This window comes from Prionailurus viverrinus, chromosome A2 (genome assembly GCF_022837055.1).
Source record: "Prionailurus viverrinus isolate Anna chromosome A2, UM_Priviv_1.0, whole genome shotgun sequence".
Lineage (NCBI taxonomy): Eukaryota > Metazoa > Chordata > Mammalia > Carnivora > Felidae > Prionailurus > Prionailurus viverrinus.
The window spans coordinates 15,587,488-15,615,038 of record NC_062562.1 but is presented as its reverse complement, the minus strand read 5'-3'; the positions used below and the strand labels follow the sequence as shown (position 1 = coordinate 15,615,038).

Here is a 27,551-nt window from a genome sequence, read left to right as displayed (position 1 = left end):
GGTTCATGCTTTAACTGCATCAGATTTCCCCGGAGAGCTTGTTAAAATGCAGATCGCTGGTTCCACTCCTAGAGTTTGTAGTCCTGTAGGTGTGGGGTGGGGCCTGAGAATGACATCTCTAACAAGTTCCAAGCACTGCCTCTGCTGCTCTGGAGAACGCTGCTGTCATTAACAGCAGGAGAGAAGGCAGCCCCCTCTTGACTGCCTTGACATGTAAGTGACACACATCACTTCTACTCACCTGCTAGTCATGGGAACTCATTATGTGGACCCCCTTAGATACCAGGCAGGGGAATGTGGTCCCCGGAGCTGGACCCCTCCCCTCATCCCCCAACTAGACAAGAGAAGGTGGAATCTTGGTGGTCAGGTCCCAATCTCTGTCACACCCAGCGGATGCAGAGACCATATCCTTCTGGAAAAATGCTCTGTGAAGGCCCAAGGCCCGGTATATGCCATCATCTCTTTCAAGACCATCCCCTTGGGGGTCTGTGGAAGAGGAGGCATGTATTTCCTTCTCACGACTTCCCCAAGAGTCCTTGTTCCAGTCATAGGTCCAGCTCAAATGCCACTTTCCTAAAGAGGCCTTCCCGGGTTGCCTAGCCTTAATGTTCCTTTCTTGTGCTTTCTGTATCTTTTCAGACTCTCAAATCAATATAAATTGTCAGCCTTTCGAATGCACCGAGCCCGGGGAGGGGACCAAGGGTGCGGTCAGAGGCTGGGCGACCAGGTGGCCTCACAGGTCCTGGGAATTCCGGCGGGCCTTCACTACCCAGACTGGGGGGGACGCTGTCACCAGCTTAAAGCAATTGGGAGTGTTTTCATGGGCTTGGCCAGCCGGGGGGCAATCACAGATCAGGGGCTCCGAGGTCATTTTCGAGGAAGAGGCACGAGGTGTGCCAGCGCAGGTGCCGGAAACGCGCCCGTGGGCGTCGGGGAAGGCTTGGCGCGTTGTCACGTGCTGGGGGGCCCATCACGTGACTGGACCCCCGTCACGTGCTGGGGGCGCCCTCGTGCGTCACGGGCGCCCTCACGTGTCGGGACTCGCGGCGCCGCGTGCCTGGGCCTGCAGGTGGCACCTCCCGGGCCTCATGGCCGCCTCGCCGCCGCTCAGCTGCGCCGGAGCCTCGGGGCCTTGGGGCCTGAACCGCCGCCTCCTCCTGCTGCTGCTGCTGCTGCTGCTGCCGCTGCTGAACTCGGGTGAGGCCGCGCCTCTTCCGCGGCCGTGCGTTCAGTGTGTCCGCGTGTCCTCTGCCGCCTCCCCCTCCCCAGTCCCCGCTCTGCCCCTCCCAGCACCCCCCCCCCCTTGAGGGCGGCCCCTCGGCCTGGCCCCCTCTTTGGCTACCTGGGACTCTGTGGACCCCGCCTCCCCATGGTCACCCGCCCTCCACCGCCACCCCTCAGGATGGCGCCAGCCTCCTGCCGCCCTGGCCTCCCTCAGGTGCCACCCGCCCTGCCGCCTCCTGGGGACCTGCAGGGCGGAGAACCCCCTGCATTTCCTCTCTCCCGATGCGCAGCCACTTCCTCCCCAGTCCACGCGGGCCTGGTGGCCGAGACTGAGCCTCCCTCCCGGGCGTGGTCTGGCCTCCCCGACCCCAGGCCGCTGCAGGCCAGAGGCGCGTGGTCTCCGTGCGCTGAAACCGGGATGCCACGTCCCCCTCTTCTGCCCCCGGCCCACTCCTCCCGTTGGCGCCCCTCTTGTCCTCCGAAGACGCAGGCCCCCAGGTGCTGTCCTCCTTGAGTGCCTCCAGCCCCCAGGGGCCCCTCCGAACCCCACTATTCAGCCCCCCCCTTTCTTTATCAATCAGAGATACACCTCCTGTTCAAGGTCAGGATGCTGACCCTGCTCTGGACCCGCGCTGCGCTGCTCGGTCATTTTCTTGGAGGTCTCCAACCTCTCCCTCCCTGTCTGCTGAGCTGCCTCTCCCCGCGCCTTCCCCTCACTGCCAGGTTTCTCCAAGTAACAGTTTCCACTTGGTGCTGCCTTCACTGCTTCCTCCCTTCTCCCGTAATCCGTAGCCTTTCCGGCCATGCCTCTGTCCTTGTCCCTGACTTTTCTACCACTTCCTCCGTTTTCACTTTTTCCAGTCCCTTGGTTTCTCCAGCCATAACTCCTGATTCTTCTCTGCCTCAGGGTAACTCCCTTGCTCCCAACTCCTTGGGGTCCAAAGCTGAGGCTCTCATCTGACCACAAACTGGGTTCTCTTATTCTGTTCTCCTCCACTCGGTGGATAGGAGGCGTTGTTCCCTAAAATCCGAAAGTAGGGGTTACCCAAGACCTAGCCATCTGCCCGCACCCCACATCCAGCTCTCCATGCGTGTTCTCGCTGCCACTTCCTCATTTAGACCGCCTCTTTTCTTGCCTGTGTCCTGCGGAGCCTCTGGTGGGATCTCACCGCCTGGTCGGTCATCTTCCTACTTCCTCTTCACAATAGAAGCCTGACCATGTCACCCTTCCTCTGGCCTCCCTCCTCCCAGAGGGTCTCTTTGCTTCTCGCCCTGGCTTCTGAGCCTCCCCGCCTCCGTGACTGACCCCGACTTTCCTCCAATGGCATCATTTCTTGTCATCATAGAGCCTTGTCCTTTATCCTCTGGAGGCTCTGGCACACACCGTGGTGTTTCTTTCGCACGGAATGTCATTGTCACTTTTCTGTTTTACCTTCTTTTCATCTTTAAGACCTGGCACAATCACCCTTCTTCTCAGAAGCGTCCTTGTCCACCGCTTCTTCTGGGCTCCCCTGACACCTGTGACCTGGTCCCTGCACTGATCGCACACGGGCGACTGTGTGTGTTTACTCCTGTCTCCCCTGCTGGACAGGGTGTTCCTAGAGGGCACATACAGCCGGTATCTGTTGGATACGCTCTGTCCCCTCCCTGGCCTCGGGCTCCAGGCTGGGAATGGAATGAGAGGGGAGGGAATATTTGGCGAATGAACAAATTAACCGATTCATGACCTCTTCCTTCGTTTCTGTTCCCCCTTTTCTCCTCCAGGTTATAAAGAAAACAATTCCATACCAGGTGGGGAGGGTGAGCCCCTGCGCCAGGAAAACCTCAGCTCCTGGGAGGGTGTGTTCTGAAGAGGGTCACACAGATGGTGTTTCTGGGTGTGTGGGAAGCTGGAATTTAGTCTGACCTGTCTGCTTTCCGAAGGGCCTTTTTCCTTAGACGGCAGGGATGGCGGGGATGGTGGGTTGCTCCTGCTGTTCAAGGCCTTCTGTGGTCACGGGTCCTCCCTGATTTGTTACGAATTGTTCAGTTGATTAAGTTACCTCTTCCTGCTTCTGTCCATGCCCCACTGCCATCCTCCCCTCCCCGTCCTTCCAGCCTTTCCTGTATGTCCAGTGCGTATCTCTGCTTGTGCGTAGTCTCGTCAAAATACACGTTGTGGTTTTGCGTGCATGTATTTTTAACTTACGTTCAGTGGTGTTTCTCTAGATCCCTTTCTGTTTCCTCCAACTTATGGAACACTGTGCGAATACAAATAGGTCAAGGAACACACGCATCATTTTTTCAGAATCAGTTGAGGGTAACATACACCGTGACTCCTTGTCTCTAAATACGTAGGTGTGTATTTTCTAAGAATATTTCTTTACGTAGCTGTAGTATCAACTTATCAACTTATTACTTATCAACCACTTATCAACTTCATACATTTACATGGATACCATACTTTTATCTATCGTCCGTAATCTCATTTGGTCAGCCCTCTGCATTCCTATCAGCCATTTGTGAACAGACTTACTAGATGCAGCTTTTATCTGTTTTTGCCCATCTAATAGATGAAAAATGGCTTCTTGATTTAATTGACATTTTTCTCATTATTAAGGAGTTTCAGCATGCCTCAATGTGCTTTTGGCCTCTCGAGTTTCTTCTTCTAATAAATCGCCCTTATCCTTGGCATATTGTCTGTTGTTCTTTTTTTCTTGTTGATTTCCTAGAGTTCCCTGTATGTTCCTAATGAAAGTCTTGGGCTGATTTTAGATAATTGCAAATATTGCCTCCCAGTCTGTCATTAACTTGATTAATCAAAGTAATCAGTTTGATGCTTTATGGATTTTTAAAAAATGTTGATTTATTTTTGAGAGAGAGAGACAGAGTGCGAGCCAGGGAGAGGCAGAGAGAGAAGGGAGACAGAGAATCTGAAGCGGGCTCTGCACTGACAGCAGAGAGCCCGACGTGGGGCTCAAACCTATGAACCGTGAGATCACGACCTGAGCCAAAGTCGGATGCTTGACCGACTGAGCCACCCAGGCGCCCCTGTGGACTGTGTTTCGAAGTTTTGTTTAAGGAGCCCTTTCCCGCCCCATGTCACACAGTTCATCATTAACTTTACATTTTCACTTTTTAGGTCTTCGAGTGCTGGTAGGAAAGAATCCAGCTTTGTTTTTCTTATTTTCTTTATAGTGAGTCAGTTTTCCCAGCACCGTCTACTCAACATGCATCTTCCACCCACCGATGGTGGTGGCTCCTTTATTTACATTAAATTCCTATGTTCCCAGAACAACCTCAGGCTCTCTGTTCTTTTCCATTGCTTCCATCTGTCAGTCCTTGTCAATACCACACTGTTTTTGTTATTATGGTTTTGGTGGGCGTCTAGATATCTGCTAGGACAAGTGTCCCTTTATGTTCCACTCTCTCAGAGACTGAGCTATTCATGGACCTTTGTTTTTCTATGTCAGTTGTAGAGTGTAAAGTTTCCTAAAATTCTAACTTGGAAAATGACTTTATAGATTACCTTTGGGAAGAATGACATCTGAAATGTCTAGTTGTTTATGTAAAAACAAGGGCTGGCTCCCTGTTTATGCCGATCATCTTCAGTGTCCTTTATTAGAGTCTAAAGTGTATCACCACAGAAATCTTACGTAGTGTTGGATAGGTTAATTCCTCAGCGCCTGTGATTTTTTTTGTTATTGAGAATGTATCTTGTTTCGCATATAGTGTCTAGTGGATTGTGCTGGAGTAGAGAAGTGTCGTTGATTTCGAAAGTCAGTTGTTGAAGTATTACCTGCGTACACAAAAATACACAAATTAGAAGTGTCCGGCATAAGAAATTATCCCGTAGAGAATACATCTGTGTAATCGCTGCCTTGGTCAGAAGGTAGGACAATGCCAGGAGCCAAAAGCTCCCTTCTACCCTCTCGGTGATTCTCCTGCCCTCTGCCCACAAAGTACCATCATTCCTGGCTTCTGCCAGTATGGTGTCATTTTGTGTGTTCCTTAATGTTGCATGGTGTTTGCCAAAGGTTTGTGGCCTCTAACTTTTGTTAAGGATTTCCTTTCCGTTCCTACTTTGCTAAGTAACAGGTGGTTTTTGGGGTTTTTTTTTTTTTTAGTCATTAGTATGTGTTGAGTTTTTCAAATGTCTTTTTCTGTGTCTACTGAGGAAAGCATGGGATCCTTCTCTTGAGAGAAAAAGAACTGTTTATGTGGAGAACACACTAAGGGCTCTTCCGTTGTGGGACCACCCTTGCACTCCCGAGACAATCACTACATGATTGTGGGGCATTTTTTTCAAAATACAGCGTTGAGTAATCTTTTATTTATAATTTTTGCGTCTGCGTTCACTCATACAGTCGTACAACTTGATTGTTGGAAGGACGTGTAAACTGAGGCCGCGTAAGCTGTGGGTGGGGGCTCCGTGGGCTCCATGTGGAGGCTCTTTCTCGAATGGCCTGTGTACAGATTTCTGACACAGAAGTCAGGAGCTTTTCTTAGCTCTGAGTAGTGTGGGGGCAGAGGCCTTTTGCATCTGAGAGATACAGCAAGCTTATGGCCTTTTAGGAACATGGCCTCGGGACTTCTCCCAGATCCAAGAGAATGTATTTCTTGTCCTGGGGCACTTTCTATGCTTCTCTCTTGTTTTGAGGTTCCCAGCTAATCTCTCCCTGTTGTCTCAGTATCTCTCTCTCTCCTGTGATGTCTTTATGTCTCTGGCTTGAAGCCTTTTATCTCTGTCATTGTCATTTTTTTGTCTAGCACAGTGCCTTTCTCTCACCCTGTCTCCCCATCTTTGAAATGAGAACAAGACCCTGAATTCACAGCTTTGTGCAAATCGTCCCAGGGTGTGTGTGGGGGGGCATCTCGGTCTCGGGTATCCTCATTCTCCAATATGTGGTCACCGTGTCTCCCCGGCACACTTGTTCCTGAAGTTTGTGGCAGACCCTGGTGGTCGGAAGATTTGGACATGACCCGACATTGGCCCTGGGAGGTGAGCCTCCGGCTGGAAAATGAACACATATGTGGAGGGGCCCTCATTGATCTCAGCTGGGTGGTGACTGCTGCCCACTGCATCCAAGGGTGAGTGTGGCCCCTGTGTCCACGGCCTGGAGACCCAGGGCTGCCATGGGCCCAGCCCATCCTCCTCATTTCCTCTGTGAAACAATGTGGGAGTTGGGAGGTGAAGGGGGAGTAGGAAGGGATATCCGGAATGGGGAAGAGCCCTGCTCAGAGTCTCACAGGGCGCCAGGGGCTGAGTTGAGGCAGGAGCCCAAAGCAGCCATGACTGCATCCTGAGCAAGGTGACAGGAAAACCCAGCATACACTCCCCTGCCCACCCCCCGGTCCTCAGACACCTCCCCCCCCCATGCACACAAGAACATACACGTATAGCAACACTTGCACGCTTGCATACACCATACATAGATGAGGCCAGCTTGAATCAACTTGAACAGGGAATGAGGAGGCAGCAGCATCCCTGGCCCTGACGGCCTCCAGGCTGGATTAGCAAGATGGAAAGAGCAGAGCACACCGGGCAGGGCTTCTGCTGAGGGAGAGGGTCTTCGGCGGAGGTGGGAGCACTGCGTTGTTTGGAAACCTGACGTCGACTGGCCGAGGCCGTGTGTCTCCCGTAGCACCAAAGAGTACTCCGTGACTCTCGGCACCCCCAAGCTGAAGCCCGTGGACTTCCCGAAGGGCGTCTCGATCCCCGTGAAGGACATCGTCATGCACCCCAAGTACTGGGGCCGGACCTTCATCATGGGTGATATTGCCCTTCTCCAGCTTCAGACTCCGGCCGTCTTCGGCAAGTACGTGCAGCCCGTCTGCCTCCCGGAGGCCAGCTACAACCTGAAGGTGGGGACGCAGTGCTGGGTGACTGGCTGGGGCCAGGTGAAACAGCGCTTCTCAGGTGAGCACGATGGGTTGAGGGTGGGCTGTGGAACCACAGAGGGCGTGCTGCCTTCCTTCGGGGCCCTCGGCTGCTAGACCCTTTCACGGTGCCTCTCAGGAAGCTTGTGGCTGCCGCCTCTGGGCAGTTGTTTGGATGTGTTAGGAGGGTCCTCACGGTTTACACCACTGGGCTTGCTGTGGGCACTAACGCAGGTCTAGCGACGCCTGCGCTGGGCACGATCTTCTGTGTCTTACAGAAGCTCGGAGTCAGGGAATCATAAATGTACTCACTCACTCATTCATTCACCTGACGAGCCTCGAGCGTCTGGCGCACCCCAGCCCCCCTGCGCTGGGAACACGAGCCCTACCTGCGGGGCGTCATAACAGAGGGTGGGGGTGGGGGCGCAGGCTGGCAAGGAAGGAGGCCAAGACTTGGTCAGGTGATCTCGAGATCCAGCCGGGAGGGATCTGGGAGGAGCATCTGAGAAGCCTGAAGGAGGAGCGACTGTTAATCAGGTGACAGAGGGCACAGCCGGTGCCAAGCTCAGAGGCTGGAGAGAAGCAGTAAGGGGCTGGGGTCTCCAGCTGCGAGTGGTTGCATTGAAACTTGGATTGTGGCCTGCTCGGTTCAGAAGCAGCTGCTGCCCAGAGAGAGGGATCCTGAAAGCCTCAGAGGGTGAGGGGCTTGCCAGACATGGTCCGTGCTGCAGGGAGACAGACAGGTGAAGGCGGGCATGGGGGTGTGAAGGGATGTGGCTTGGCCGAGTGTCAGAAATGGAGGTGATAGGACACTGGGGAGAGGCCAGGGCTGAGTGGAGTGAGAAGTTCTTTCTCACCCCACTGGGCTCCTCCACAGCCAACTCCACGCTGACCCCAGAGCTGCGGGAAGCTGAGGTGTTTATCATGGACAACAAGAGGTGCAACCGGATTTACCGCAAGAAGTCCCTCATCCCCCACCTTGTCCCCCTTGTCCTGGGGAACATGATCTGTGCCACCAATTATGGAGAAAACTTGTGCTCTGTGAGTTTCTGGGCGGTTCTGGCAGCTCTTCTCTTGGCAGTGACTCCCAGGGTGGGGGCAGGGGAAGTTCCTGGGGAGGGGTTTGCTGGGCTTTTCCCTCTCTGTCAGCATCACCGGGCAATGCTCTGCTCCCATCCCCTGTGACTTTGACTTTGCCTGATAACCCTGGAATGGGTCCACAACTGAGGAGCTGAAGGAGGAGGGCCCCATGTAGTGAGGACCTCAAGGAGCGAAAGAATCTTCCAGGCAGAACTCAGGGTGGGCATTCTGGGTCCTCTGGGGTCCTGGGTCCCCACGGGGCCCAGGGCTTCCATTGTTCCTCTCTCTTTGCCTAGGGGGATTCTGGGGGTCCGTTGGCTTGTGAAGTCGAGGGCAAATGGATTCTGGCTGGGGTGTTGTCCTGGGAGAAGGCTTGTGCCAAAGCACAGAATCCTGGCGTGTACACCCGTGTCACCAAATACAGCAAATGGATCAAGCAGCAAATAAGTAATGGGGCTCCCTCAGGCCCCCAGACCTCTGCCTGGCTTCTACTCCTGTTCTGGCTGCTGCAGCCCCAGATGGGCCCCTGATCTCTCTTCTCTCTTCTCCCTGCTTTGCCTGTGCTTTATGGGTCCAGGTCAAGGTTAGACCCAGTTCCTGTGTCGGTATTCAACAAGAGTCAAGGTGGGGAGAGTGGCCCCCGGGAGGATGGAGCCCTGCTTTGGCCTCCCCATGGGGAGGGATGCGGTGGATGACTAGGCCTTGGGTGACCAGGAAAAGGGACGTGTGGCCTAGAAGAGCTCTGGAATTGGGGACCAGGATAGCCGGGATTAAATTTGTGCAAATGTGAGCTGGCTCTGTTCTTTTTTTCTGGGCGACCCTGGGAGGTTAGGGTGGGTGGGAGGGCAGGGCCTCCTAGAATTCATTCTGCCAGCAGACTCCCCAGAGTGGAGGCTGATGGTTTTTGCTATATCACTAGTCCAGGGCCATAGGGAAAGGGCCTGGGCCTTAGGCCTCAGTTTCCTCATCTGTAAAGTGGGCCGGCTGGAAGGGGGCAACCGAAGCATGCCCTGTAGGCTGACAGTAGGAAGGACCCACATAAAGTGCTCCAAATATAGCTTGCTTTCTTTTTTTAAAAATGGCACTAAAAACTGATTATAAAAATTTAGGATTAAGGTTAGGGTTAGGGTTACATGTTTTTTTTGCTTTTAAAAATTTCTTTAGGGGTGCCTGGGTGGCGCAGTCGGTTAAGCGTCCGACTTCAGCCAGGTCACGATCTCGCGGTCCGTGAGTTCGAGCTCCGCATCAGGCTCTGGGCTGATGGCTCGGAGCCTGGAGCCTGTTTCCGATTCTGTGTCTCCCTCTCTCTCTGCCCCTCCCCCGTTCATGCTCTGTCTCTCTCTGTCCCAAAAATAAATAAACGTTGAAAAAAAATTTAAAAAAAATTTCTTTAAAGATTGTTTACAAGTAATATCTGAATACATTCTTATTGTGATTTACTGAAAGTGTTCAGAAATACATATAAAGAATCCCCCCTCTCAGCCACCCATGCTGCTGCCTTTCCCAGGAGTAATTTCTGCTGGCATCCTTCAATAAAATGTCTTTATGATTTTTAAAAAATAAACGAGATCTTATGTATGTATTATTAATAGCCTACACTAAAAAATTACACACCTTAAAACACTTTCTATGTCAATACCTAGGGCTATTCATAATGTTACATTCCTGCCTGGGTTCTGCGCGGGTGTGACATGCGTTATTTAACCAGCACCAAATTTTAGGCTGTCCTGACTTGTCAGCATGAGGGTGGTGCTGCCATTAACACCCTCCTGCGTGTGCGTGTGCGTGGTGGGGGGTGGGGGATGGTACGCTCTGAAACATTTCTGCAGCTGTCTTCCCGAGGGGCTGAGGGGAGGATGGTCATCAAAGGAAACACAAATTTAATAATTTTGGATGAGTACTACCAGATTATTCCTCCCCAAAGCTGAGCCTGTTTACATTCACTCCTACAGTACAGGAGGGTGAATATTTCCCCTCTTGCCAAAAATGGATATTATTAACCTTCTAAAAATGTGCCCATCCAATGATAGAAAGTTGTATCATTGCTGCCTTTTTTATTTAAAAAAATTCTTAAAAAGTTTATTTACTTTTGAGTGACAGAGAGAGACATGGCATGAGTGGGGGAGGGGGAGAGAGAGAGAGAGGGAGACCCAGAATCTGAAGCAGGCTCCAGGCTCTGAGCTGTCAGCACACAGCCCGACGTGGGGCTTGAACTCACGAGCTGTGAGATCATGAACCGAAGTCGGACGCTCAGCCAACTGAGCCACCCAGGTGCCTGTATCATTGCTGTTTTAATTTGGATTTTCTTGATTGGAAAAATATCTTTGCATGTGTTTGCTCATAAAAAGATATACTTTTTCTCTAGTAAATCCTCTACTCATATACTTGGCCTATTTTTAAGATTGGGTTGCTTTTTTTTTTCTTATGAAAGGGTTTGTCTTTTCTGAATACTGAGCCCTGCTCAGTTATTTTACAAATATTGTCTTGTCTTCTGGAAATATGTGGAGTAGATGGAATTATGGAATTTTTCCATAAAGACCTTTAAAATTATTATGGAGTCAAATCTGTCAGTCTTTACTTCTTTATGGATTTTGCACCTAGCTGAAGGTGGCCGTCTCCATCTCTAGATTATAAGAGCTGTCTTCCCATATTTCTCCTATTATTTTGATAAATTTATTTTTTTGTGTGTATAACTCTGTAATCCGTTTGAAATTTCTGTTTATGTGTGGTGTGAGGTGGGGTTCTGACTCTGTTTCCAACTGGAGAGCCAGTTCCATTGATACTATTTCTTGTAGAGTCTGTCTTTTCCCTGCTGATTTGAAAATCTGCATTCACAATAAGGAAGTCTTAATCTATTCATGGTATGTTTTTGAAACCTCTGTTATTTTCCCAGTGATCTGTTTGTCCCTAGGGTAGTGCTGTACTGTTTCAAATAGCTTTATGTTATGTTTTGTGAAATGGTAGCAAAAGCTCCCCCTTTTTAAAAAAAAAAATACTGCCTAATCTACAGTTTATCTTCCGTGTGAACTTTACGATCAGTTTGTCAATTTCCATTAGAGGTGCTGTTGGTATTTGAATCGAAATTAAACACACAGGCTAATACTGGGAGAACTATCATTTTCACAATGTTGAGTTCCTAACCAGGGATGTGGTATATGTCTCCATTCATTCAGCTCTTCTACTCCAGGATGTCTGGAAACATACTGAGTTTGGTTTTTACAAATTTTGGTTATGTGTATTACTGTGGGTGATATCTTTTCCCATTATATATTTTAAAAAAATATTTGAGAGAGAGAGAGAGAGAGAGAGTGAGCATGCTCATGAGCAGGGGAGGGACAGAGAGAAGAAGAGAGAGACTCCCAAGCAGGCTTCTCACTGTCAGTGCAGAGCCTGATGCAAGGCTCGAACTCATGGACTGTGAAATTGTGACCTGAGCCAAAATCAAGAGTTGGAGGCTTAACTGACCGAGCCACCCAGGCGCCCTTATTTTTTTCTAACTTTATATGTTAGGTATTTTAAAGCCATTTATTTATTTATTTACTTATTTAAAGTTGTGTTTTTGTTTTTTTTTTTTGAGAGAGAGAGAGAGAAAGTGGGGGGGGGGGCAGAGAGAAAGGGAGATAGAATCCCAAGCAGGTTCTGCACCGATAGAATTCCAAGCAGGTTCTGCACTGTCAGCACAGAGCCTGATGTGGGGCTCAAACTTGTGAACTGCAAAATCATGGCCTGAGCTGAAATCAAGAGTCAGACGCTTAATGGACTGAACCACCCAGGTGCCCCTAAAGCTGTTGATTAAAAAAAAAAAAAAAATAGTGATCTTGATTCCTGGTCATCTTGCCAAACTGACTTAATTCAACAGTTTCTCAGTTGATTTCTTTCGCCTTATTTTTGTCTAATCAAATTACCTAAAATGGTGACAGCTACGTCTTGTCCTTTTTGAAAATTGTACCATTTATTTCATCATCTCTGCCTGTGACCCTCAACACAGTGTGAAATAGCCGCGATGTGGGGGGTGCGGGATATGTGTGTATCTCAGTCTTGGTCTGTTTCACAGATAGTTACTAGTTAGTCTGTTTCACAGAGACTTCTCTGTGTCCGGCACTGTTTGGGGCCCTGCGGATGCAGTAATGAACTATTAAGATGATTATATGGTTTCTCTTATTTAATTTGTTCTCATAATGAAATTCATTACCAGATCTTAGTAGATTTCTTAGGTAAATTCCATAACACATTGTGAGTTCAATTTGCTGGAATCTGGTTTAGAAGTTCTTCCCCAATGTTGGATTGGTCTACACCTTTCCTTTCTGTTGTACTGTTTCTTCAAGTTTGGTGTCATTGCTGTGCTAGCCTCTTAAAACACGCTGAGAAGCTTTCTGGTATTTTCCTATGTCCCAGAGAAGTGTCTGTAACAGCAGCATTATCTATTCCTTAGGTCTGATAAATTGTGCACATAAAACTCACTGGGCCTAATAGCTTTTTAAAGGACAAACGAATCTTTGACTCTTTAAAACCTATCTTGTATAGTTATTGGCTGAGTTGGGTTTCTCATTTCCTTTTGCATAAATTTTAGTATAATCACTTACTTTAGCTTAGATTCTTTTTTTTTTTTTAACTTAGATTCTTACATTTCAAACTGATGTATAAAATTCGAACCAATGGCTTCTTTCCCATTTCTAACATTTATATATGTACTCTTGACCTTTTCTTAATACTTAAAGATTACAATTGCCAGCTTATTGTGTTTCGTAGGTGTTTTTAGAAATCCATCTGGCATACCTTATTACTTAGCTTCATGGTATCCATCCGACCCTCATATTACCCCACGTCCTGGTCAGCGGCCCACCCCCTCTGCTGTGCTGCTCATGTTCTTTAGGGGAAAGCTGTCACACTCCCAGCTCCCAGAAGGAGCGGCTCACTGGTCTGATCGAGTTAGCGTAGTGCAGTGCCCCCGCCACCTGACCCCAGTTGGGTCACCCAGCCAGCGTAAGGCATGGTTAGAAGAGGGGCATGCACACTCTTTCTGTGAATGTGGATGAGGAAGCAGAAGGATGTGGGCTGTTGACAACCATTTTTTTTTAAGTTTTAATTTAAATTGCAGTGAGTTAGCATACAGTGTAATATTAGTTTTAGGTGTGCGATATAGTGATTTGGCACTTCTGTACATCACCTGGCAAACTGTTTTTCAACAAAGGAACCAACTCAGGATGAAGCCACCACCAATGAGGAGAGGAGACAAATTTTAAGCCTCTTATTTGGGGACTCCTGAATGGTACACACTAACTTTGGGTTTTAGTGCTCAAATCTGCTGCCGCTTTTTATTTCATTAAAGCTCTTTTAGCTTTAGTAATTCTAACCGTCTACTCTTGGGGGACTTATTTTACTGTCCTTTTTCTAACCTCTTGAGTAGTGTGCTTAGTCAGTTATTACAGACTTCTTTGATTTCTGATATTTTCACTTAACTGTGTGAAATCTCCTCTGACTCTCACTTTGACCATATTTCACAGGATTTGGTAGGTACTGACCTCATTGATTCATTTCTATATTGTTTCTAATTTCACGCGACATACATTTTTAAGGAAGATTTTATCCAAACTTTATTATGTAATGTTTGTTTCGTGCAGTTGTAGCATATTTCTTCTTTTATGTGGAAGTAATTCTTAGGGCGCTTGGGGGGCTCATTCAGTTGAGCATCCGACTCTTGGTTTTGGCTCAGGTCATGGTCTTACGGTTTGTGAGATCGAGCTCCGTGGCAGGCTCCGTGCTGAGCGTGGAACCAGCTTGGGAAACTCGCTCTCCCTCTCTCTCTGCACCTCCCTGCTCAAAATAAATAGATAAATAAACTTTAAAAAGAATGATTATTTTTTGTATAGAATTTATTTCAAAATATTTTGCAACCCAGATTTTCCACCATATCCCATTAATCTGAAAAAGTGATGGTTTGTTATAACTGGGGATTACACAGGGAACAATTAGGCAAAACTTATCAGTAAATATCGTTGCTAAACCTCATGCTATACTTCTTATTTAATGCAAGGTGTACATAGAAGGGTGCTCTTTAATTTCCTGATGGATTGTTTGGGGGAGGATGGGGACTTCCTTTCTTCTCCGCTATTAAAACTTATATCACAATGTGGATTTAATTACTGTTGTGTTTTGGAACTTATTGGGGTTTTATTTGTGCCTAGTATTTGGTCAGTTTTTAGTGAGTGGTTCATGTGTGTTTGAAATGAAAGCATTGTGTCTTTCGAAACAAAGTTCTAGCCGTAACTGCTTGAATCAGGTTTGTTGATCATATTATTCAGGTCCTCTCAACACTTCAGATATCTTATGTCTATCTAATCAGTTGATTTCTGAGAGGTTTACCACAAGAGTTAAGATTTCCTTAGGGGCGCCTGGGTGGCTCAGTCGGTTGAGCCGCCGACTTTGGCTCAGGTCATGATCTCGCGGTCCATGAGTTCGAGCCGCGCGTTGGGCTCTGTGCTGACAGCTCGGAGCCTGGAGCCTGCTTCGGATTCTGTGTCTCCCTCTCTCTCTGCCCCTCCCCCGCTCATGCTCTGTCTCTCTCTTTGTCAAAAATAAATAAACATAAAAAAAAAGACTTCTTTTTCAGTTCTAGCAATTCTTGCTTTCTCTTTCAAAGCTATGTTGCTAAGAGAGCAAAGTACATGTTCACTGTACCATTATGGTGGCTTATACCCTATCCATATAAAATTTGCCTTTGATGGTATTTGCTTTTTCAAAGATCTGGATCATAGAAACCATTCCTAACTCTGCTGTTCTAACTGATGAGGGGATATATAATTTTATGTTTTGTATATGTTTCCTAAAGGTTTTCCTTGGATTTATTTTAGACCTTTTGTAGTTTCTTGGTTTGAGCATTTAATTCACTTCCATTCTTTGTTATTCAATAATAAATACCTTTAAGATTGTGGATTTGCTTTGAACACACCTAGTAAGTTTTTAACGCATTGCTCTAATTACTAACATTTTTCTAAAGAGTTTATAGAATGTTATTTCTTCAAAATAAGTTAACGAAGTTTATTTTTAAAAACTTCAGATAAGTTGCTCACTCTTGTTATTAAATCTTTGTTTCATTGATTGCATCATGGTATAAAAGTGTGGCCCAAACTGTTCAGCTTTTAGGGAAGTTATTGTGATGTTCTCAGTAGTCTAGTGTGCGGTTGATTTTTATAGAAATTCCATCCCCCAAAGACGGAACTGGAGAAGACTGTCCCCTACAGGTGAGGTTTTTCAGTTTGTCACATATCGCTGATTGACTTTGCTTTCTAGGTTTGATGCAATGTGATCAGTGGACAGAACTCTATGGTGTTATGTAGTCATTGGCATTTTCATCTTTTCCCAACACAAAGTAACTTTCTTTTTCTGTTTGAAGCTTTTGACCTGAATCACATTTGTTTGTTTCTTTCTTTCCTTCTTTCCTTCCTCCTGCCTTTCCTCCTTTCTTAGCTTCACGCCCAGTGTGGAGCCCATCGTGGGGCTTGAACTCACAACCTTGAGATCAAGACCTGAGCTGAGATCGAGAGTCAGATGCTTAACTGACTGAGCCACCCAGGCACCCCCCGAATCACATTTCTAGAGATAGACATTGCCATTTCTATTTTCACTTGTATATACTCACTATATTTTGCCTATCTTTTTGCTTTCAGCTGCTTCGTGTCAGTATGTTTTAGGTGGGTCCCTGATAAGTAGCACATGAGTAGACTTTTTTCCTACCCATTGTAAGAATCTTTTACTTTTAAAAGTAGAGGGTTGTATTCACATTGATAATGATGATAGATATGATGGTCTTCATTGAACTGTCTTATTTTGTTTCATTGATTGATCCCCCCAGAGTATTATTTTCCACAAAGGCAGAAGAGTAGATAGGGTTTTTCTTCTCTGGATTTTCTTTTCTTCCTTTCTTCTTTTTTCCCCCTCTCTCCCTCCTACTCCCTGTTTCCCCCTAGGGTAAGTCTGATTGTAGGGATAATCATTTCCTTGATTTTCTGCCATGTGTCTCTGTTTTTGGTTTCATACAGTATGTACCTTTTTGTGTCCGGCTTCTTTCCCTCAGCAGTACGTTGATGGGATTGGCCGTGTTGCTGCGTGTGGTGGTCCGCTTTCGTTTGGGTGAGTAATTGTGAGCCTCCATCCCGCCTTTTTTTTTTAATTAAAAAAATTGTTTTTGACGTTTATTTATTTTTGAGAGAGCATGAGCAAGCAGGGAGGGGCAGAGAGAGAGGGAGACACAGAATGGGAAGCAGGCTCCAGGCTCTGAGCTGTCAGCACATGGGACCTGACATGGGGCTCGAACCCACGAACTGTCAGGTGCTTAACTGACTGAGCCACCCAGGCGCCCCTTCCATCCCACCTTTGATGGCTGTCGGGTAGCTTCCGGTTGGGGCTCTATCCAGCAGCACTGCCGTGAGCCGTCTCTTGGATCTTTCCTGCTGTATCTGTGCATGCCTGTTTGGAGGGCACACAAGCAGAAGGGGACATGCAGGTTGTGGGGCACATACTTTGCTTTACTGAATGATCCCAGAGTGGGGACAGCAGTGGCCTGGACCATCCCCCTCCCCCAGCAGTGTTGGGAGCAGCTTCGTTACCCTGAGTCCTCGGCAGCAGTGGTGATGGGGTGCGGCAGAAGGGAGTGGTCCTAAAGGACAGTGTGAGGAGCTTGGGAGCCCTGGGGAGGGACCTCAGTGGGGTGGTGGGAAGGGGACCCAAGTCATTTATTCTGATGACTCATGAAGACCCAGGCTTACAAGCTGCTTCCTCTTAGAAAGCCACGTTCCACGGCCCCAAACACTGGGCCTCCCTCTACCCAGGAGCTGTTTTCTTGAAAATGCAGAACCTGTGGGAAAAAGGAAAACTCCAGTTCTATTCAGTCACCCACAGCAGGAACTAGCCATCTCCTTCTCAGTGCCTCAGTTTCCACACCTCCCGGGTGCCCTGAAGAGGGTTTCATGAAGGAGATTGGACTGGGCACTGGGGTCCACAGGTGCTGTCATGGGCTCAGGATTGGGCATAGAGGGGCAGCATCAAGACCAAGGCTGAGCCGGGGGGGTACTGTTGTGGGCCAGATGGCAGGTGCTGTCATGGGCTCAGGGTACCAGAGGCATCATTCCAGGGAGGTGCCTAGCAGCAGCCTCCATTGTGGCCCCAGCGGGACCTTGTCATGACCACACTGTCTCCTTCTCAGGATCCTGCCGCTGCCCTAGCTGAGTGAGCCCCAAACCCTGGGGCAGAGACCCAGTCCCTGCTACCGTGAATAAACAAACCGTGAGTTCTAGAATTCTCACACAGTAGAGATGCTCTGCCCCACCCTGCCCCCACATCCTATTATGAGGGCCAGTGTAGGTCAGGCACCTGCTAACCATGGCATGTGGGCCAGGAGATCTTCAGAGCCTCACATCTCCATTTTCTTCTGCCAAACTTGGAAATTCCCTCTTTTCAGAAGGTAGGGCTTTTGGGACATGGGAGAGGGGCAGGGGAGGGGGTGTCTTTGCCTGGGTTCTGTCCTCCTTCCTGAATTTGCCCATATCCTGATGGGTACATCCTCACCAGACTGCACAGTGTACCAACTTAGGGGCCCAGATAGTGTTGAAGCACTTCCAGTTGGCAAGGGTGACCATGAACACGAGGGAAGAGTCTTGTTAGAAATCGGGGAACAAGCTAACAGACGGGGATCAGATGAGCTTGTTTGGGAGGTGCAATCTAGGAGAACCAGGACTTAGGATGACAATGTGTGAGGTATGAGTGACTGTTCACCCTCTGTAAGGTCTCAACACCCTGTGAGGTGGCCTTTACCAGTGTCTCCATTTCACAACGGGAAACCAAGGCCCAGGGGACTTAGGTGGCTTGTGGAGCCAGGGTTCAATACTGGTTTTCAGTAGACTCTAGCCACTGAGTGTTCCCTGTGTGTGTGATGGTGATGCCGTGTCTGTGGCGAGGTTGATCCGTGACACCTTACACCCCCAAACAATCCATCATGGCTCCCCTCTGACTGAACCGCTGTCCTTGGTGCTGGCACCTGATGCTGGCATCTCCAGGCTGAATCCTGCAAATCCTTTGTAAGGAGGTAGGAGTCTGTGTTTTGGATGTGAGCTCTGAGGAGTGTTGTTCCCTGAGCCCGGGGAACACACTGAGGGTGCAGAGTGTGGTGGCGAAGCCCAACCCGCCCCCTAGGACTGTCACTTTTTAGGTGGTGAGGCTCATTCTGCAGGACCCTGGCTCCATGGGGCCCTCAGCTTTGTGAGAAAGGAGAGGGCAAGCCGCTGGAACTCCTCTTCCCTCCCAAAGTGGAACAGCCCCCATCGGGGCAGGCTGTAATCCGAATCACAAGGTAGCCACGGACCTACCACAGCATGTGAGAAGAGCTGGAAATGCGGCTCCCCCTTGGGGGGAAATGGAAAATAGGACAGCAAGCCATTGGATAGGGACATGGGCAAGAGTGGAGCCTTGAGAAAGCAAGGCAGAACAAAACTCAGTGGAGATGTGGGGGCCCATGGGGAAGACCCTGGTTGAGGGTAAAGGTATTTAGCCGTGGAAGTCTGTGGCAAGGGAGCTGACCATCTACACCTGATGGTACCAGGAGCCCTGGGACATAGCAGAATGAGCCAAAACATCAATGTGTGTGTGTGTGGGGGGGGGGTGGTTTCTGTGAGGCAGGGCACACCAGATGTTTCCACTAATGTGTTGGGGTCATCATAGGCTATTAACCTTGTCTGTTTATCAGTGGACCCCTCCACCGCCGTCATGGACCCTCCCTAGGCAAGGACAGGCCTTGGTTACTGCTGCTGAGTCCCTGATGCCCTGCTTGGCATTGCACACTGAGCTGCTGAGGGAAACAGACTTTCTGGAATCATGCCAGCTTCTGACGTCGTAAACACATGTCTAGCTTTGCCTCCATGAGGATCTGTGACTGCATGTTAGCAGCTTGTTGGCCAGTCCAACCTTGACAGCAGGCTAGATCCAAAAAACCCTTTTTATTTGTCTTTAATCTTGGTCTCCAACCTTTGCTGCAGAATCTCTCCCTCTCCTGTCCTCGATGTTCAGTTATTAAATACCAGTCCGAGATGGTCCAGTTCAAGATCTCAGTCTTAACCAGTTCAGCGCAGCTCCCTCTTCTCCCACTCCTGCTGTTGGGGGTGGGGCGGGGCAAGGAGGGGGTTGACAAGCATCTCTACTCACTTTCTCATATGGTCACAGAGAGCACACCTCGGGGAGGTGACCTGCAAAGGCAGGCGCTGGAGTTGTACCAGGCGACATCACTGTCCATTGCTTTCTGACCACAGCCGTAAGCCGTCCTGCTCACTCGTGCCCCATCACTTATCCCTTGACTGGCAACTCGCTCCTCGGATGAGTCTCCTCCTTCACTCCCCTAGCCATCTGCTTGTGTAAACGAGCGGGCAGAGAGAAACCGTGGGGGTGGTGGCTGTCCAGTTCCCATTGTGTGGGGGACTGCTTTAACATGTGGGGCATCTGCTGCCTCTAGGCCTTTGTCATTTGCAGGGCAGTATGCGAAGCCCTTCCCCACATGTGTGGTGGCCAGAATGTGGCTCTCTCTTCCTCGATAGTCTGCTGCCGTGTGCAGTGGTCTTGAGAGTCTGCACGGGCCTGGCATGGCCCCCTTTCTACCTTTTTCCTTAGAGCCCTGGTTCCAGGCCTGTGGTCACACCAACATCGCCTGCAAGATGGTGAAGGGGAAGCTGGTAGAGGTAGGCAAGTGGCCATGGCAGGTGAGCATCCTGTTTCTGGGCGCGTACATCTGCAGCGGCTCCCTCATCCACCATCAGTGGGTCCTCACGGCCGCGCACTGCCTAGAGAGGTCAGTCGGGGTGGCCAGCCGTTCCCAGGGGCTTTGCTTTCTGGCGTGGGGGGTGGTGCCCAGTAGATCTGGGGATCTGGGAGTAGGGGCCTGGCTGGGTTACCCTGTGCTCAGTCTGTGTGTCTGCAACCACGTATGGCCTCACTGCTGGCAATCTGCCTCCTCCCTATGGCCCTGTAGATCCAAGGACCCCAAAAAGTACTCCATGAGGGTGGGAGTCCAGCAGGTCTCAGAAAACGGCACTTGGCTCCTGCTCACTCGCATCGTGATCCACGAGGATTTCCACAACCTCCTATCCCAGGACATTGCCCTCCTGAAGCTCAGGGACCCCATCTCCTGGTCCCCCCTCATCCAGCCTGTCTGCCTACCCAACACCAAATTCAAGCTCTCGCTCGGGACCATGTGCTGGGTGATCGGGTGGGGACATAAAAATGAACAAGGTGAGTAAAGGCAGGCAGAGGTCCCAAGACTGCAGCCTCTTCGGAACACAGCTCTGACGTGGGCTCGTTTGTTCATTCCCTTCTTCACTCGTTCAGTCCCTCAGCGAACATTCCCCGAGCACTTACGCACGCTACACACTATCCTGACCTTTGCTGACAGGAAGAGATCCGTAGTGCTCTAGTGTAAAGGACACGCATGGGCTATGTGGGCCTCAGTTCCCAGAGTTAAATCCAGTGCCAACCCCTCACCTTGCAGCATGGCAGGGAAATTAATCCTGGGCCATTAATGGGATTCCCTGTCTACGTGGCACATGGGCCATGATCTCAGGAAGTGTTGAGGCACTGGACAGCCATCATACATACTTGTTACCTCAAGGCACCAATAATCCCTGGTTGGTGCCACCCTAGAGTCCTAGAATCGAGGAGTGTTTGTGGGATCCTGCCATCCAGGGGATGGCACATTTTGGGCTCCTGGGTCTTGACACCTTGGCAGGTAGCCGTGGAGCAGGGTTTCACCCTTGTTGAAACCTGAACTATTGCAGTAGTCTCTCCTGGTCCTCATTCAGGGCTTAGATGCTGCTCTGAGCCCCCTGGGCGGCTTTTGCTTGGTCTTTCTAAGGAGTTTGGGTGTTTCAAAAGTCAGGCTGTGGGATGGGGCCTTTATAAATCACCATCCCGGGACAGTAGCCCTGTCTCACAACCCTGGTGAATGTGGACAACTTCAAGACGGAGATGTGTCAAATAGTTGAAGGGATGATGAGGCAGGATCTCTCTGTATCTCTCTGTCTCTCTCTGTCTCTCTCTCTGTCTCTTCAGAAACCTCAAGTAGCCCCTACAGTCTTCAGGAGGTGGCTGTCAGGATCGTTAGCAACAGTATCTGCCGTCAGCAGTACCAGTTTCTCTTCTTGAAGAGAGAGAAGAAGTTCATTGGGAAGGACATGCTGTGTGCCTCCTCAGAATTGGGCATGGACTCTTGTCAGGTGCGGGGTGTGTGGCCCAGGGGAGGCAGGGGACTTTCAGGGATCGCGTCTTCCTTCTCACACGGCACTCGGTGACCTGAGGAAGGTCTCCTTTCCTTGGCCTTCAGTTTCCAAGTCTGTAAAATAGGGTGGAAAAACTCCTTGTGCCTGTCCACAATAATGGTAATAATGGCAATGCTCTTCAGGTCTCTTGGACATTTCTGAACATCAGTCACATGCCCAGATGGGGGCCCGGTGCTGGCAGAACTGGTTTTCATAAATGGCATCGTTCTGTAAGCGTGTGTCTGTCTCTTGCATCTTCGGTTCAACATTGTTTTTGAGATTTATCCCTATTGAAAAGTGCAGCTCTCATTCATTAATTGACCTCTCGAGCTAGGATATTCTCTTGTGACCATGGCACAATTTATACACTCTATTGTTTATAGCATTGAGGTGGTTTTCAGGGTTTTTTTCATATCACAAACCGCTGCTCTGAATATTCTCACACACATCTCCCTATTTACGTGTTCCAGAATTTCTCGACAGGATATGTCCTGCAGGGAACTGGGGGGTCATAGGCTGTGCATGCCTTCATCTTTAATAGTTTTTGCTGGGGCGCTGGAGGGCTCAGTTGGTGGAGCATCTGACTCTTGATTCAGCTCAGATCATGATCTCATGGTTCATGAGTTCGATCCCCACATCAGGCTCTGCACTGACAGCATGGAGCCTGCTTGGGATTCCCTCTCTCTCTCTCTCTGCCCATTCCCTGCTCTCTCTCTCTCCATAGAAAAAAAATATTAAGGGGCGCCTGAGTGGCTCAGTCGGCTGAGTGTCTGACTTCGGCTCAGGTCATGATCTCACGGCTTGTGGGTTCAAGCCCCGCATCAGGCTCTGTGCTGACAGCTCGGAGCCTGGAGCCTGCTTTGGATTCTGTGTCTCCCTCTCTCTCTGCCCCTAACCTACTTGCATTCTGTCCCTGTCTCTCTCAAAAAAATAAATAAAACATTAAAAAAATTAAAATTGTTTTTGCCAATTGTTTTCCAAAGGGATCGTGTTAATCCATATTCTTACATCAGTGTTTGAGAATTCTGTTCCATATTGTTGGCAACATTTTTCGTATTGTCAGACTATAAAACGTTTTCCATCCTGTTAGATGAGAAACAGAGCAATAGTATCCCGTTGTGGTTGCAGCGTGTGTCCCCAGTGACCAGTGCAGCTATGCGTCGCTTCCTGTGTGCATTCTCCATTCGTGATTCTTCTTCTATGAATCACTTACTCAGCTGTTCTGCACATTTTCTATTGTTTGCCTTTTTCTTTTTATTGTATTTTATATTTTGGATCTTGGTTCTGTGTTCCTTGTGTATATGGCCAATATCTTGTCCCGGTTTTTTAATTTATCTTTTCATTATGTTTACACTGTCCTTTGCTGAGCAGCAGTTTAGATTTTATTGAAGTCAAGACCAGATGGACTTAATATACAGAAAAAATATATATATGGAACATTCCATCAAAAAACAAAAGACGGCAGCATACACTTCCTTTTCATGTGCGCATACAACATTCTCCAGGAGAGCTTGATCACATGTTAGGCCACAAGGCAAGTTTCAGTGAATTCAAGAAGACTGAAATCCTATCAAGCATCTTTTCTGACCACAACAGTATGAAACTAGAGATCAGTGACAAGAGAAAAAAAAACAAAACCAGAACTGGAGAAAACAGAAACATGGAGGCTAAACAACACGCTACCAAATGAATAACAGGTCAATGAAGAAATCAAAGAGGAAATTAAAAAATACCTCGAGACAAATGAAAATGGAAATACAATGGTTCAAAATCTTTGAGATGCAGCAAAAGCAGTTTTTTAAAAAATTTATTAAGTGTTTAATTTTAATTCCAGTATAGTTAACATACAGTGTTATATTAGTTTCAGGTGTACAATATAGTGATTCAACCATTTCATACATCATGACTCAGTGCTCATTATGATAAGTGTACTCTTAATCCCCTTTATCTGTTCCACCCACCCCCCACCCACCTCCCCTCTGACATGTTTTATTTTAAATGAATACCCTCAGTTAAAGTTACCGCTTTTTTCCAACAAGAACATTTTTTCTACTTGAAGCATATTTCAGAATATATGGTTCTAAAAGATAAATATAAAACATTCCACCCAACAAAAATAGAATGCACATTTTCCTCAAGTACACATAGAAGAATCCTCTGGTTGAATCCCACAAAAAGAGACATAATAAATATTACAAATTTAAGAAGACTGAAATCATACCAAGGATAGTTTCCAACCACAGTGGTATAAAACTAAAGATCAACAACGGTAAAACGAAGCTGGAAAATCTACAATGTGTATATTAAATATTTAATATGTAAATATTAACACACTACTGCACAAGCAATGGGCCAAATAAGAAATAAAATGGCAAATTAAAATATGTCTCAAAAGAAAGGAAAATACAATATTCCAAAACCTATGGGATGCAGCAAAAGCAGATGTTAGAGTAAAAGTTATGCTATAAATGCTCGTATAAAGAGGAAAAGTTCAAATAAACAACATTACACCACAAGGAACCAGAAAAAGAAGAAACAGCTGAGATTTAGTAGAAGAAGGAGATAAAAAAATCAGAAATAAATAGAGACCAGAATAAATAACATAACACTGAAAGTAATGAGCAGTTTTTCCAAAAAAAAAATAAACAAAATTGGGAATGCTTTAAAAAGCAGTTCTAAGAGGCAAGTTTATAGTAATGCAGGCCTACATCAAGAAACAAAATCCGAGACGATCTAATTTTACACCTGAAGGAACGAGAATAAGAACAAAGGAAGGAATAAGAACAAAGTAGAAGGAAATAATAAATATTGGAGTGATAAAAATAAAACAGAGACTGAAGAAACAATAGAAAAGATCAATGAAACTAAGAGCTGGCTCTTTGAAAATGTAAAATTGATAAACTTTAGCTAGACTTATCAAGGAAATGAGAGAAGACTCAAGTAAAATCAGAAATGAAAGAGAAGTTCAACCAACACCACAGAAATACAAAGAAAATGGATAAATTCCTAGAAACATACAATCTTCCAAGAATGAGTCAGGAAGAAAAAAAAAATAGGAACAGCCTGATTACTAGTAGTGAAAGTGAATCAGTAATCAAAAAACTCCCAACAAACAAAAGTCCAGAACCAGATGGCTTCACAGATGAATTCTATCAAACATTTAAAGAAGAGTTAATACCTATCTTTCTTAAAGTATTCCAAAAAGTTGAGGAGGAAAGAATGGTTCCAAATTTATTCTACAAGGCCAGCACTACCCTGATACTAAAACCAGACAAAGACACTATAAAAAAAGAAAATTACAGACCAATAGCCCTGATGAAAATAGAAGCAAAAATCCTCAACAAAATATTAGCAAACTGAATTCAATAATACAGGAAAAGGATCATTCACCTGATCAAGTGGATTTGTTCCAGGGATGCAAACATGGTTCAGTATCTGCAAATCAATCAACATGATATACCATATTAATGAATGGAGGATAAAAATCATATGATCATCTCAACAGATGTAGAAAAAGCATTTGACAAAATTCAACATCCATTCATGGTAAAAACTCTTAGCAAAGTGTGTATAGAGGGAAGATGCCTTAACATAATAGAGACCATATATGACAAACCCACAGCACATCATACTCAGTGGTGAGAAGCAGAAAGCTTTTCCTCTAAGGTCAGGAATGACAAGGATGTTCACTTGCCAATTTATTTATTTTTTATTTTTTAAAATTTCACCTGGTTTTTACTTTATCTTGCTGCTTTTATGCAACAGAGTACTGAAGATTAGCCACAGCAATCAGACAAACAAAAGAAATAAAAGGCATCCAAACTAGTAAGGAAAAAGTAAAACTGTCACTGTATGCAGATGATATGATACTACATATAGAAACTCCTAAAGACTCCATCAAAAAACTATTAGAGCTAGTAAAGAAATTCAGTAAAGTTACAGGATACAAAATATAAAGAAATATGTTGCATTTCTATACACTAAAAATGAAGTAGCAGAAGGCAATTAAGAGAACAGCTCCATTTATCATTGCATCAAAAAGAATAAAATACCTAGGAATAGATTTAACCAAAGGTAAAAGACTTGTACTCTGAAAACTATAAGACACTGATGAAAGAAACTGAAAATAACACAAATAAATGGAAAGATATACCATGCTCATGGACTGGGAGAATTAATCATTAAAATGTCCATACTATCCAAAGCAATCTACAGATCTGATGCAATCCCTATCAAAATACCAATAGTAATTTTTGCAGAATTAGAATAAAAAATACTAAAATTTGTATAAAACCACAAAAGATCCAGAATGGACAAAGCAGTCTTGAGAAAGAAGAAAAAACTGGAGGTATCACAATCCCAGATTTCAGGCTATACTACAAAGCTAGAGTAATCAAAAGAATATGGTACTGAAACAAAAATAGATACAAATCAATAGTTAATCAAAGGAGGCAAGAATATACCATGGGGAAGACTGTCCCTTCAATAAATAATGTTGGGAAAACCAAACAGCTACATGCAAAAGAATGAAACTTGACCACTTTCTTACAACATACACAAAAATGAGCCCCAAATGGATTAAAGATCTAAAGGTAAGACCCCAAGCCATAAAACTCCTAAAAGAAAACATAGGCAGTAAACTCTTGCACATCAGTCTTAGCAATTTGTTGTTGAATCTGCCCCCTCAGGCAAAGCCAACAAAAGCAAAACAAAATTAAGGTACTTGGGACTACATCAAACTAAAAAAGCTTCTCACAGCAAAGGAAAACATCAACAAAACGATAAGGCAACCTACTGAATGTGAGAAGGTATTTGCAAATGATATTTTTGAGAAAGGGTTGGTATCCAAAATATGTAAAGAACTCCTACAACTCAACACCAAAAACCAAAACCAAAAACCCACCCCAAAAAAACCCTCCAAAAAACTCAGTCTGATTTAAAAAATGAGCAGAAGACCTGAATAGACATTTTTTTCCAAAGAAGACATACAGATGGCTAACAGACACATGAAAGATGCTCAACATCACTCATCATCAGGGAAATACAAGTCAAAACCACGATGAGATACTGCCTCACACGTGTCAGAATGGCTAAAATCAACAACATAAGAAACAACAGGTGTTGGCAAGGATGTGGAGAAAGCGGAACCCTCTTGCACCATTGGTGGGAATGCAAACTGGTGCAGCCACTGTGGAAATAAGTATGGAGTTTCCTCAAGAAGTTAAAAATAGAGCTACTCTATGATTCATTAATTCTCCTGCTGGGCATTTATCTGAAGATAGTGAAAACACTAATTTGAAAAGACATATGCCTCCCTATGTTTATTGCAGCATTATTTACAATAGCCGAGATACGGAAGCAGCCCAAGTGTCCATCCATAGATGAATAGATAAAGAAGACATCCAATGTAGTTTTGGACTTTTTAATTTTCTTTTAAAGCTTATTTTGAGAGAAAGAGAGCACGTGTGAGTGGGGGAGGGGCAGAGAGAGAAGGAGAGAGAGAATCCCAAGCTGACTCTGCACTGTCAGCATGGAGCCCTATGCCGGGCTCGAACTCACAGACCTTGAGACCATGACCTGAGCCAAAATCAAGAGCCTCACACTTAACTGACGGAGCCACCCAGGCGCCCCTTACTTTTTTCTTTTCTAATAAAAGTATTTAAGGCTACAAATTCCCCTCTTAGCAAATGCTTTAGCCTAATGCCACATATTTTAATGTGTAGCATTTTTACTGTTATCCGGCTCTAAATATTTTCTATAATTCCCATTCTTATTTCATTTTGACCCATGACTTATTTAGAAGTGTGTTTTTTGATTTTCAAATACATGTGTACTTATTTGTTTTGTTAATGATTTCCAACCCAATTTCTGTGTGGTCATAAAATAGGCTCTATGGCGATACCAGTTATATGGAATATGTTGTAACTTGCCTGGCAGTCTGGTATGCAGTTAAGTTTTAAACATTTATTTCATTATTGTCTATTTCTATTAATTTTTCTTCTGCTTCCTTTGGGCTTGATTTAGTTTTCTTTTTCTGTCTTCTTGGACAAAAGGATTTACCCTTTCTAGTTTTGCATTTGAAGTATTTAAAACCAT

At 46.5% G+C, this 27,551-nt stretch overlaps 2 protein-coding genes across 4 annotated transcripts in view; both read left to right on the top strand.

Annotated features, from left to right (window-relative positions):
- Positions 1 to 1,068: 1,068 nt before the first annotated feature.
- LOC125160733 (putative serine protease 45) lies at positions 1,069 to 8,953 on the top strand. Of its 2 annotated transcripts, none has more exons than XM_047849988.1 (6): positions 1,069 to 1,197; positions 2,989 to 3,015; positions 6,147 to 6,294; positions 6,849 to 7,123; positions 7,961 to 8,124; positions 8,460 to 8,953. In XM_047849988.1, exons 1-6 carry the CDS (start codon positions 1,089 to 1,091, stop codon positions 8,691 to 8,693), a joined length of 957 nt encoding a protein of 318 aa, XP_047705944.1. In that variant the 5' UTR covers positions 1,069 to 1,088; the 3' UTR covers positions 8,694 to 8,953. The 2 variants fall into 2 exon arrangements, with proteins under 2 accessions (XP_047705944.1, XP_047705943.1); XM_047849987.1 differs by having other exon boundaries at positions 2,989 to 3,063.
- An 8,502-nt stretch (positions 8,954 to 17,455) lies between these two features.
- The window catches only part of LOC125148990 (putative serine protease 46), a 23,488-nt gene continuing 13,392 nt past the window's right edge, over positions 17,456 to 27,551 (top strand). Inside the window, exons 1-5 of one of the 2 annotated variants that reach the window (XM_047827460.1) lie at positions 17,456 to 17,623; positions 19,816 to 19,993; positions 20,174 to 20,433; positions 21,250 to 21,413; positions 21,599 to 22,030. In XM_047827460.1, coding sequence (XP_047683416.1) covers positions 17,542 to 17,623; positions 19,816 to 19,993; positions 20,174 to 20,433; positions 21,250 to 21,413; positions 21,599 to 21,733 — 819 coding nt within the window. In that variant the 5' untranslated portion in view covers positions 17,456 to 17,541 and the 3' untranslated portion in view covers positions 21,734 to 22,030. Of the gene's footprint in view, positions 17,624 to 19,815; positions 19,994 to 20,173; positions 20,434 to 21,249; positions 21,414 to 21,598; positions 22,031 to 27,551 lie in introns of those variants that run through there. The other variant, XM_047827453.1, reaches the window with a different exon arrangement.